We start from the raw sequence: 12,992 nt of genomic DNA, 5'->3' as shown, positions 1-12,992 counted from the left end.
TCTGAAATGTGTTATCACAGCTCACGGCAGCAACATTTGACTCTCTCGTGTTAAAACATTATTTATATTACAAGCAAATAATTACAAGAGTTGTTTTACCACCCGTTATCACTAATTTCTCAAGTCTCTGTGAAAAAGGACGACAGATCACAGCAAGATTTCAGCGGGAAGCAGTGGCGCCGTAACAAAAGTACTGGGTTTGTTTAAATCTCTCAGTCCTGAGTATCTAGCACAATTACTGTTTCATGGGTGCTCAGTAAAGCTTTGTCAGCTTTTTGAAGCCTTGAGAGCCGAGTAGAAGAGCCCAGAGCGCATGCGCCTGTTTATTATCTGTATGATAAATGATGTGTTGAGTCACTTCTGTCCTAAGAAACAAGAACGCACATCACACTTGCACAAATCAGAAAAAACAGCCTGAAATAATTTTGCAAAAGCTCACTTTTCTACCGAAATAAAACAGCGGGAACTTCGGGAGGAAGGCCATCCTCTTCTCTACTGGATGCTTTCACAACCACAACCAGGCTGCTAAGCAGGAGTGCGGCTGCCACAGTTTTACATACAGAAAACAACAACTAAGGCTGTCACTTGCTAGGAAGAGCCCAGGCTCGGGGTTCTGGTAACAAATCAACGCACAGTGCTTTGGTCAAAGAAGAAATCCATTCATGCGTGGGTCGACCGATTGCGAAGAGCAACTGCTCCAGAAGCAAAGCAGAGCTGCGGGTGGTTTCAGTTTAAACCGGCTCAGGAGCTCCCTCGGCGAGGAAATTCGACACGCCCCTTCCCTGCGAATCCGCTGCGCCTGCGCACACCGTCCGCTGACGTCCCGCCCATCTAGCTCTGCCCTCAGATTGTCAGTGCGCATGCGCGGCGAGCAGCTGGCGGCACCTGTGTTGTTTGGCGGCAGCTTCCGGTTTGGTGGCCGTGTCTTCTGGTGGGAGTGTGTGCGGCGGCCGTTGACAGGTTTGTGCGGGGCGCCGGGTGGGGATCTGCATGAGGCAGGTCTGCGTGGACGCGGTTGGAGATGCAGGTCCGCGCCTGTTCTCTTGGTTCGAGGCTCCTGGTCCTGGCCACACCTGGGCGGGGAGGCGACGGTCGCTCACGGTGACCCTCGGGAGCTGTGGCGCCTGATTCCGTGGCCTGGGTTCCGATCCTGACCCCTCCCGGGATCCCCGTTACCTATGGGGCTCGAGCTCACAGATGGTGTCCACCCGGAGTCCCGGAGAATTTGGGGGAAACACGTTTATTATGATCACGGTGATGTAGACGTCTTTGGATTTTGCGAGAAGACACAGATGGAAGTGGAGTGGGAGGTTGCTTTGTTGCTCTCCTGCTGTATCTTTTCACTAACTGTCCGGGTCCCAGAACCTCTTGCTGTTCTCATACCATTAATTCAAACGCCCGCCCGCCCGCGCCCCACCTCCCCCCCCCGCCCCGTTTCTCCCAGAATGTCAGTGGCTGCTGCGGAAGTTAGGCGACTGTAACCCAACTGTCCCCGAGGGAAACACAACTTGTCAAGGGTGGCATGAAGGGAACTTCAGTTGTGCATCTTCCTTTTCTCCAGTGAAATAGCACTTAATCATCTTCCGTAGTCACTGAATGAAACCTGCTGGTTTTCTGGTGGCCCTTGCAGCAGCAGAATGGATGAGGCATTATTTTTCACTAATACTTTCGCACAATTAAAAAGTGAAACATTCTTCTCCGATTCTGATCTACTTAGTATTTTGCAGTATTGGATTTTAAACGTTGCTTGGAACGGCAAGCACTTAAGTATTGAAATATCAAGGATTTGCTAATGCCAGATACTCTTTTAAGCAACTGACACAGAATAGCTAATTTCATTGTCATCCTAATTTTGACGTTTTTAACCCCATTTTATACTTGAGGAAGCTGAAGTTTACTTAGAGAAATTAATTTCTTCACATTGCACAGCTAGTAAATGTTAGAGTCCACATATGAACTAAAAATTTATTTTGCTCCACAGCATGCACTCTAACAACAAACCTCTTTTGTCTTATTGCAAATGGAAAGCATCAGCTAAAAACCTCAGAATCCAAAAAATAAAATTCAACATCATGTAAAAAGAGATGGGAATCCTAATCTTTGACTTTTTTAGGGAATTAAAATGAGCAAAAAACGTTATCTATCCATTTTATACTGTTTGGAGCTTTGTTATCTATACATACAGGCATTTTAGGATACATGTTTATCCAATCATTACCTAAACTTTGGCATTGTTGTAAAGTAATTTAAATGTTTCCTGGGATTTGTTGAGGGAAACTGAGACATAGAATCTACAAATAGATCTATAAAAATTATATACCAATACTTGAGCATTCAGCATATATTTCTTAAAACAGTTCATTTTGCATGCGTTATACATATATTGCAAATATAGCATTATATACTGTAAAGTACCCACTCCGGGAACCAGGTGGTACAGTCAGTTATGCAAACCAGTGTCAGCAAGGGGAAGCGGTTACTGTGATGAAAGTCTTGGGAAAGTGGGCCCCGGTGGGTTTGTCTCTTGATCTAACCTACTCAGGAGAAGCTGGGTTTCCTTTGTCAGAAATTAGGCTGAGGATTCTTTATATGGATTCTTTCCAGATTCCAGCCTGTAACTCTGATCTCTTCTCATATATAGATTGTGTTTAAAATTATAGGAAGAGGTGTAGATAGCAACTAGGCTGGAGCTCATCAGTGGGTTGGGAAGGAAGAGTCACTGAGATCAAAGGAGAGAAGGGTGTGTTTCCAGAAGAAGCACATACAACTATGTACAGTACACAGTACTCGATAGTGTGATAAATGACTGTTACTGTTTTAGGTACTTATCATAACATCCTGTGCTTTTCATCCTTTAGAGCATAATCCTACTTATATAAAAGAGTTTACTGTAAAACAGTGTGCTGTTATGCCAGTGGTAGCCTCATGCATCTCGTATTTAACTGCGTATTTGGATAATATCAAGGGGCCATCACAGCTGATTGACATATACCTTCTCAATTTGCACTTAGAAGTTGGCACTCTGTGTGGTACTTTGCGATACACACGGATGAAATTGCTTAATAACGTATTTCTCATGATATTTCCATCACGTGTCACATGACTGTATTGAAATTTAAATTAAAAAAATTTGGCCTATGTGGAGTCTACTAGCTAATTAGAATTTTTTTCCAGATCATTATTTGTTCAATATTAGTTTTGAAAATATTTCTAAAACAAACCACATCCTTTGATGTCTTGTTAATGCTTGAGATGCTTTTTTATATTATATAGAAAAATGTTTAAGTACTTTTCAGTTTTGCTTTGGTTGAGTTCTATTATATTTAAATATTATTACAGTTTTTCCCTTGCATTGCTTTTCTTTGAATAATTTTAATTTTTGTATATATGTATGTTTAGTGAATGATAATAAAGTTATACATTTTAAAAAAAGAAATTAGGCTGAGGAGAGCAGTTTTGTTGTTTCGTTTTTTTTCTCTGTAGGTCACTACATGGCTGCTGTGCACCATTACCAGGGCAGTCAGAGGAGTACCCTACCCCCATTTCTGACTTCAGACTTCAGTAAAAAGGCTCTGGGGCCAAGGATTTAGCTCAGTGGTTTGCAAGACATTTTATTTATTTATTTAACATACTCAGCATTTCATTATAATTAGTTCTCATTATGTCCCTTTTTGTTATAAAATATATGATCTTTTAAAGCAGAAACGTACTGTATTTGCTATAATACAAGTGCCTGGCTTATATGTAATCACTAAATACTTGGAGAATTCCTGATGTAAGAATATAAACAAAAAAGTGTACTAATGAATTTATATTTATGAAGCTATAAATAACTATAATAAGTTAGATAGGGAAGTAAAGTGGATATTTTATGAGGAGGGTATTTTGAGTTGGGTTTTGAGTGCTAGAAAGATTTGCAGAGATAAATGTGAACAGAGGCATAAGCATTGTTGGACTGGACAAAAAGGATATCTTCTGTTTGTTTTCTGTGAAGTGAAATCTATCATTAGAATTTCAAAATTCCTAAGAAATCAAATTTCAACTCCATAATTGGGTGATTTGTTAAAAAAAAAATCTATTTTAAGCATTTTGGTTCTGGTGTCATGTAGTAGTCTGAGAGAGAAAGGAGACATCAAAGGAGGACCTTACTTCAAGAAGCCTATAAATAAGATATATTGTGCTTGATTTTTTAGGTTTTCATTATTATTAGCAATATTCTTTTGGATTGTGTGCTAAATAATTAAGTGATAAAGAGTGAATTCAGTGTATCTTGGCATTTAGGGAAAAATAAAATTATTTTTCAATATTATAGAACATGGGCATGGTGATATTTCTGATGAATACTAATTCTAATAAATGCCAATTGTTAGATGAAGTTGAAAAGGTATCATTCCTAGCATTGATCTATTTTCGTTGAATTATAGACATTTATAGACATTTATTATGATCTGGATGAACTCTATGAGGTCATTAATGTTAAATACTTAGTTGAATTTTACCTTTGAGTTAAAATTATTATTTTTGTGTTACTAGGTAAACCAGAGGATTCACCGTTGCTTCTATGGCTGCCTCACAAACTTCACAAACTGTTGCATCTCATGTTCCCTTTGCAGATTTATGTTCAACTTTAGAACGGATGCAGAAAAGTAAAGGACGTGCAGAAAAAATTAGACACTTCAAGGAATTTTTAGATTCTTGGAGAAAATTTCATGCTGCTCTTCATAAGAACCAAAAAGATGTTACAGACTCTTTTTACCCAGCAATGAGACTTATTCTTCCTCAGCTGGAAAGAGAGAGAATGGCTTATGGAATCAAAGAAACTATGCTTGCTAAGCTTTATATTGAATTGCTGAATTTACCGAGAGAAGGGAAAGATGCTCTTAAACTCCTCAATTACAGAACACCTACTGGAACTCGTGGAGATGCTGGAGACTTTGCAGTGATTGCATACTTTGTGTTGAAGCCAAGATGTTTACAGAAAGGAAGTTTAAACATACAGCAAGTCAATGAACTTCTGGACTCAATTGCCAGCAATAATTCTGCCAGAAAAAAAGACCTAGTGAAAAAGAGTCTTCTTCAACTTATAACTCAGAGTTCAGCACTTGAACAAAAGTGGCTTATACGGATGATTGTAAAGGACTTAAAGCTTGGTTTCAGTGAGAAAACTATATTTTCTGTTTTTCATAATGATGCTGCTGAGTTGCATAATGTCACCACAGACCTGGAGAAAGTCTGTAGGCAACTCCATGACCCCTCTGTTGGACTCAGTGACATTTCTATCACATTGTTTTCTGCCTTTAAACCAATGCTGGCTGCCATCGCAGATATTGAGCACATCGAGAAGGACATGAAACACCAGAGTTTCTACATCGAAACCAAGCTCGATGGTGAACGCATGCAGATGCACAAAGATGGAGATGTGTATCAGTACTTTTCTCGAAATGGGTACAACTACACCGAGCAGTTTGGTGCTTCTCCCAGTGAAGGTTCTCTTACCCCCTTCATTTATAATGCATTCAAACCGGATGTGCAGATCTGTATCCTGGATGGTGAGATGATGGCCTACAACCCCAACACACAAACTTTTATGCAAAAGGGGAATAAGTTTGACATTAAAAGAATGGTAGAAGATTCTGACCTGCAGACTTGTTATTGTGTTTTTGATGTGCTAATGGTTAATAATAAAAAGCTAGGACGTGAGACCCTGAGAAAGAGGTATGAGATTCTTAATAGTATTTTTACACCAGTATCAGGTAGAATGGAAGTAATACAGAAAGCACAAGCTCATACAAAGAAAGAAGTCATTGATGCATTGAATGAAGCAATTGATAAAAGAGAAGAGGGAATCATGATAAAACATCCTCTGTCCATTTATAAGCCAGACAAAAGAGGTGAGGGATGGCTAAAAATTAAACCAGAGTATGTCAATGGACTGATGGATGAATTGGACATCTTAATTGTGGGGGGATATTGGGGTAAAGGTTCCCGGGGTGGGATGATGTCTCATTTTTTGTGTGCTGTCGCAGAGAAGCCACCTCCTGGTGAGAAACCAGCTGTGTTTCATACCCTCTGTCGTGTTGGCTCAGGATACACTATGAAAGAACTGTACGATCTAGGTTTGAAATTGGCCAAACATTGGAAGCCTTTTCAGAAAAAAGCTCCACCAAGTAGCATTTTGTGCGGAACAGAGAAGCCAGAAGTGTACATTGAGCCTCGTAATTCTGTCATCGTCCAGATTAAGGCAGCAGAGATTGTCCCCAGTGAAATGTATAAAACTAGCTGCACATTGCGTTTTCCAAGAATCGAGAAGATAAGAGATGACAAAGAGTGGCATGAATGCATGACTCTGGATGAGTTGGAACAACTGAGGGGGAAGGCATCTGGGAAACTCGCCTCGAAGCATCTCTATGTGGGCAGTGATGATGAACCAAAAGAAAAAAAGCGGAAAGCTGCCCCAAAGATGAAGAAAGTCATTGGGATTCTTGAAAACCTGAAAGCACCTAACCTTTCTAACATAAGCAAAGTTTCGAATATATTTGAGGATGTGGAATTCTGTGTCATGAGTGGAACAGACAGTCATTCAAAACTTGACCTGGAGAACAGAATTGCAGAGCTTGGAGGTTACATAGTGCAGAACCCAGGCCCTGACACGTACTGTGTGATTGCAGGCTTGGAGAACATCAGAGTGAGGAACATTGTGTCTTCGGATAAACACGATGTGGTCCGCCCCGCGTGGCTGCTGGAGTGTTTTAAGACCAAGACCTGCTTGCCGTGGCATCCTCGATTTATGATTCACATGTGTCCCTCTACAAGGCAACATTTTGCACGGGAATATGATCGCTATGGTGACAGCTATTTTGTTGACACAGATTTGAACCAACTGAAAGAAGTGTTCTCAGGGATTAAAAATTCTAATGCCCAGACTCCCAAAGAAATGGCCCCTGTGATTGCGGATCTGGAATATCGTTATTCCTGGGACCGCTCCTCTCTCAGCATGTTTCGACACCACACTGTTTATTTGGACTTGTATACCGTTATTAATGACTTGAGTACCAAAATTGAGGGAACGAGATTAGCTATTGTGGCTTTGGAGCTTCGATTTCACGGAGCAAAAGTAGTTTCTTGTTTAGCTGAAGGTGTGTCTCATGTGATTGTTGGGGAAGATCAGAGTCGGGTTGCAGATTTTAAAGCTTTTCGAAGAAGTCTTAAGAAAAAGTTTAAAATCCTACGAGAATGTTGGGTAACGGATTCAATAGATAAATGTGAATTAGAGGAGGAAAGTCAGTATTGGATTTAAAGCTAGCTTTCTTCAAGCCTTGGACCCTGCATCCTCATTGCAACAGATGATAATGATAAAATGTATTTAATTTGTGTGTTTTAAAAGCTGTACTTAATTATTATTAGGAAGACAACAATTTTTTTAAGATAGAAAAGCAACTGAGTGGCCCAAAGCCAGGAAAGAAATTCTCTCACTAGGATATATACTTTGTGACTTTTTGTAACAAAGATGAAATGAATGAAGATATGTTTATATCCATATGGAAATTTAGAATTTAGATTCAGATATTAATAAAATAAAATTAGGAATTCTCTAGAATATTGATCTTTTAAATAGTTTCTGAAATCAAGTCCAATGTTTTAATAGTTTTTAGCTATTTGAAGGAATTGTTAAGTTTGCCCTGTGAAAACATCCTTTTACTTGAAGCCTAAAATACCTCTTTTAAAAGTGGAATATAAATAAATTTATTTTTAAGGTGTTAAGTTATTTAAAGTCAATGTGTATAATGTATATTATGTCCGAATTTATATAACAAATTTTTCAATATACTCTATTTTCAAAAATACATGTTCAGAACACTCTTGAAATTAAGGGAATTTGAAACCCAAACTACTGTGTAAATTATTTGGAAGTAGAACAAATGTATGTGATTATGTTATACTTAATTTAAATAAAATATTTAATATAGTGTTAAAATAATTTATGTTGTTTATATTTTCTTTATTTTCAAACAATTTATAACAGTTATTTCAGTAAGATTTTTATTGTGTCAGCACAGTTTTAACTGGTTCTAATCAAGTTCCTTTTTGAGATCCCTTGTATTTCACATTACTGAATGAGCTTTATTAAAAATTAATAACCTGGAAGCAGGCATGCTGGCACATGCCTATAATCTCGGTACTCAGGAAATGAGGCAGGAAGATTGTGGATTCAAGACCAGCCTGGGCTACTGGTAACATTTTTGTATCTATTGAGAAAAATTACAAAACACAGATAGGTATAGTAAGGGAAAAATTCCAACATTTTACCACCAAAGATGATACCATTTTCTATTTTATCAGTGGTAAGGAAAGTACAAAACAACTACTTAGGGGAAGAATAAAAAAGCTAAGTATAGTGCTTTAATTAGCTCTTGTCACTTAATGATAAGAATACTTGTAGGTCACTAGAATATACTGCCATCATGTTTAATTCTTATACTCTATTGAATGTACTGTAATATTATCTTGTTAATATATTATTCAAATTTTAGGTTATTTTGTCATCATGGAGCTTTCACCTTTTATTTCTTTTCCTGTCAAGCAATGTGATAAATCTTTGTGTATGAATCCGGTCAATTTCTTAGGATCCATTCCTAGAAGTGGAAATGCTGGCTCAATGTTACGTATTTTTCAGTGACTTTTGATAGGCATTGAAAACTCCTAGCCAAAATATGTTATTGACTGTTCTCATCTTCCTTGTCTGTAAATGTTGGACAGTTTAGCTGCCCATTGGTAGACCTGGTCTCTACTTTTATTCATTTAGTTGTGTTTTCCTGTCCTATGGCTTTTAATCTGCTGACAGCCTCCACATTTCTGTACCCCCAGTTTCTCGGCTGAGCTACATTTCATACATCTTAACTAATATTTCCATGTGAAAAATCAAATAGGACTCTCAAATTTAGTTTGTCTCTAACTGCTCTTAAAAAGTTTTATTAAAAGAAAATTAAAACATGCACAAGACAATAGTATAATGAGCCTGCTTGTACACATCACCCAGTTCCTACAACTGTCAGTGATCTTTCATAGTCATGTGTTTCTAGATTAATTTTATTTTTATTTATTTTTTTGGTACCGGGGATCAAACTCAGAACCTTGCGCTTTCGAGGCAGGTGCAGCGCCACTCAGCTAAATCCCCGGCTCTCTAGATTACTTTTAGATGACATAATTTCATCTGTGCATACTTCATGATGGAACCCTTGACTTCTCAGACTTTTGCAGTCTTCCAGCATTTCTCATGCTCACTAAATTGTACACCTCTTCTGCCAAGCTGAAAACGATGGCATTGTGCTTGACGATCCTGTGTCGTACTTCTGAGCTGTAGCAAGTCTTGTCAGGCTGGACTTCACGCTGTGCTCCAGATGGGAGCTCTTCCCACTGTGCCAGTCACCACCACCTGTGCCTGTCCTCCTGGGCTGTTTCAGGAGCCTCCTTAGCTGGCCTTCGTCTGTGAGGTTCTGTTCTCTGGAGTAGTTTTTACTTTTAGAGGTGGGAGACAGACTGTGTTACTCTGCTAGCTAAACCACTGGCTTGTCTTCACCCACAGCACCCAAGGTCTCTAAGTGTCTGCTGGACGTGCCTTACCCCTTTCTGTTTGGTGCCCTGATTTCTTCACCTGCCAGTTCCCCTCCCACTCGCTTACCGCACTTCCACCCACGGGCCTGCATTTGCTTCCCCTGTGCACCTCATTCGTTCCCCCTAATGTTTACCCCACCTACCCCCGAGTACTTACTGACCTTTCGTGTGCTTTGTTTTTCCAAGGCACTGTATTTCCTACCACCAGTGTAGAAACTTCATGACAACTCGATTTTGTTCATTCTTCATCTTTCTCTATTCCGAAGCAGGCTGAAAGACGTACTGTGCTCATGTTATCCAAGGCCATTTAGCATGAATCACCACCCACACACACACACACAAGCACTTATTTGATGCTTGAGTGACTTAGGCCTGACCTGCAAGTCTTCCTTTCTTCGGGCTAAAGAAGGGTCGGTTGGCTGGGACAGCTGCTTCATGCTTGTGCTTTCCTTGGGATCTGAAGGAGGGGTTGCTTTTGGTCCTTGGTCCTCACTTTTGGCAAAGGAGTTAAATTGAAAATGTCAGCACTAGAGTTACTCATTTTCAACCAGTTCAATAAGCTCTGTCTTTGATAATCATTTGGGTGAGAAGATGAATAAGCCACTCCCTGGTCAAGGAGCCCCTTGTGTACTGATGATAAAATTCATGTTTCCCTGGTTAAGAAGGGAGGGGTTGCCCTAGAAAGCCATATAGTGTAGGCAAAAGAGCACAAGTTCTATAATCAAGATATCCTTGGCTCAATTCCAGTTCTTCCAACAATTCTGTGTTATTTTGAGCAATGACTCCCTCTCTGAACCTTAGTTTCTTAATTTTCAAATTAAAATGACACCCATCCCACCACTGTGTTTGAGGACAGAATTTTAGCACCCAGTCTATGCCAAGGTCTCTCCATGGTTTTTACCTGCTAATTTTAGCAGGCCTTTCCCAGTGGGGTAGTAGATTTGGAAAGATAAGTAGAACTTCAACGGCCACAGTAGTTTGAAAGGATTTTCCTAGCAAAGAGAACACAGAAGATTACAAAGCAAGCCTTTAGGCATTCAAAAGTGTGCAGGGATATTTGCAAAATACTCATACTTAGTGAGTGAGAGAGGTATATAGCTTAGGGTAAGTTTTGAAAAATTTTAAATGTCCTTCTACAGCATATGGATTGGATCTGGTGCTCAATGTAACTGCACTGAAGAATTCAGAGCAAGATAACAGCCTCATGTCTAAGGGTTTTTTTAAATTTCAATTTTATAGTTTTTTTCATGGACCACTTTATTGAGGCATGAGTGACATATAAAATGCTGCACATATTTAATATATACAACTTGACGACTTTGGAGTTAAGTGACTGTGAGGTCATCGTCACAGTCAAGACCACAGACTTATTCATCACCTCCCAAATTGACCTTCTGCCGGATTATTGATTGATAGATTTCCCTTGCCATGCCTTGCAGGAATTCACCAATCTGAGCACCTCCTGAGCTGCAGGCACTGTCCTAGTTTCTGGTTCAACAGCGTCCATCAAATGGGTAACATCCCTGCCTTGGCTCACTTTACATTTTAGTTTGTTAAAAGGGAAGGAGAATAATCAACAATTTCTTCTCTCTGGTTTTTTTGTCCTCCCTCTTTCGTGGCTGTTTCTCTTGATATTTCAACAGCTCTATACTTTCTTGCTGATTTTCTTTCCATCTATAAGTACTTTTTAAAAATGGTCTAAACTTCTAGCTATGTTTCCTGGCTTTTCACGGTTAAAATTCCACATATGATTTTTAATGAAGTCTGGACTGTATTGCTACATTCCATAAAGGCCAAAACCCTGGGGATTCTATTGATAGTGCATAAACCTTTACATTGGTTTCACCCAGAAGAAAGTATAATCATTCTGAAGAGAGAAACTTGGAATAATGAAGGAAAAGGGGAACCCACTTACCTAGTAAGCTAGATCAGCCAAGTAAATCCTAGTGATTTTTGAATCCTACATATCATGTGGAGATTGTTTTTGAAGGAACAGGTAATTTGTTTGACATCTGCAACATTTTCATGCATAGAAAGAACATGGAAGTCTTCTCAAATCATTTCTGAATCTTATAATCTTGACACTACCTCTTCACAAAAGTGTTTCAGAATTTGGAGCAACCAGAATTTCCATACATTGCTACAGGGAATGTAAAATAGTAGTGCTTTGGCAAACTGGTAATTTTTAAAGTTATAGACCTATTTCCCAGCTCCTCAGATCTGTTGCTCCATAAGGGTAAGAAAGGCCCGTTATAAAATAACTGGTTCAAGAATGTTTATAAAAACTTTGTTTGTAGTAGCCTTGTATTAGATATCCTGTTGCTGAGATACAAGACCCAACACCCACAAGTTAACAAATAAAGTTGCTGTGTGCCTCGTAGTGTCAGAGCTTCAGCACATGCTCAGCAGGCTCCGAGGTAGAAACACGGTGTTTGGCTGTGGCAGAGCAAAGCTGTGTAGTTTATGGCATCCAGGAAGCACTGCACGGGAACAATGCCAGAAAGTAACCAGTACTTTTATGACACGGCCAGACACACTCAGGAACAAGGTCCACTGATTTGCTGGGTGTTCCTTAATCCAGTGAAGTTGATGTGTTACGATTAATGATTGCAATTCACCCCTTGTCAAAGGGGTTTTGTACCCAAATACATCTTAAACCTTACTCCCCAGATAAAGACAATGGCAAGTTCATAATTCTGCTAACATAGTACAACTCTCCTGCATAAAACTGAAAATGCAACAGTCCCTTTCCAAAAGTCTCAGCAATTTCAGCATTTTTCAAATATCCGTGTCCTCTGAGACTCAAGGCAAACTCTTAGCTATGAACCTCTATTAAAAAAATGAGAAACAAGCTACAATAATGGCACAGGATAAGCATTCTCATTCATAAAGGGAGGAATAAAGAGCTAGAAATGAACTGGACAAGAAAGCAAGACCAAAAACCAACAGGAAAAGCATTAAATCCTATAGCTTCATGCCCAGCATCTGCGACACATGAAAAATATGAGTTCCAAAGGGCATGGGTGGCCCCCACAACTATGGCTTTTTCATTTGGAGCCCAAAAGGCCACTATCTTAGGCTGGCTCCACCCACGGCCTACAGATTTCTTTAGCTGCCGATCTGCATTCCTAGCATGTTTGATTTCTGCAAGTCACCCCTGTATATTTGGCTTCATTCCCACACCATCGTCCACTGCCCTCTCACAGAGTCCTTGTCTGGACTTTTGTACCCTTGAGCTTGCCATGGGTGCGTTTTATTGATTCCTGAGATTCCCTCAGGACATCTTTCTTATTATCCCTGTACAAAATAATAGGTTTCTTTCCTAATGGTGCTAATCTCCAGCTGCCATATCTCCTTCAGCCCCAAATTTACACCTGGTA

General features: G+C 39.5%; 1 protein-coding gene across 2 annotated transcripts; it reads left to right on the top strand.

The window, feature by feature from the left end:
* Nucleotides 1–792: 792 nt before the first annotated feature.
* On the top strand, nucleotides 793–7,985 carry Lig4 (DNA ligase 4). 2 transcript variants are annotated; one of them, XM_004858562.3, is made up of 2 exons: nucleotides 793–960; nucleotides 4,534–7,985. In XM_004858562.3, exon 2 carries the CDS (start codon nucleotides 4,562–4,564, stop codon nucleotides 7,295–7,297), a length of 2,736 nt encoding a protein of 911 aa, XP_004858619.1. In that variant the 5' UTR covers nucleotides 793–960; nucleotides 4,534–4,561; the 3' UTR covers nucleotides 7,298–7,985. The 2 variants fall into 2 exon arrangements, with proteins under 2 accessions (XP_004858619.1, XP_087049234.1); XM_087193108.1 differs by having other exon boundaries at nucleotides 857–960; nucleotides 4,614–7,985.
* Nucleotides 7,986–12,992: the final 5,007 nt, after the last annotated feature.

Source organism: Heterocephalus glaber, unplaced genomic scaffold, assembly GCF_053883595.1.
Source record: "Heterocephalus glaber isolate CG9 unplaced genomic scaffold, H.glaber_assembly_v1.0 deba00001579, whole genome shotgun sequence".
In the NCBI taxonomy this organism is placed as follows: domain Eukaryota; kingdom Metazoa; phylum Chordata; class Mammalia; order Rodentia; family Bathyergidae; genus Heterocephalus; species Heterocephalus glaber.
The sequence above is the reverse complement of the archived record's forward strand: the minus strand, read 5'-3'. Positions and strand labels throughout refer to the sequence as shown.

Bases quoted from the DNA above. Each gene is read 5' to 3' on its own strand.
- Lig4 (XM_087193108.1), top strand. From the start codon at position 861: ATGCGCGGCGAGCAGCTGGCGGCACCTGTGTTGTTTGGCGGCAGCTTC. The intron at 961-4,613 runs GTTTGTGCGGGG...TTCCCTTTGCAG, and splicing joins TGTGCGGCGGCCGTTGACAG to ATTTATGTTCAACTTTAGAA.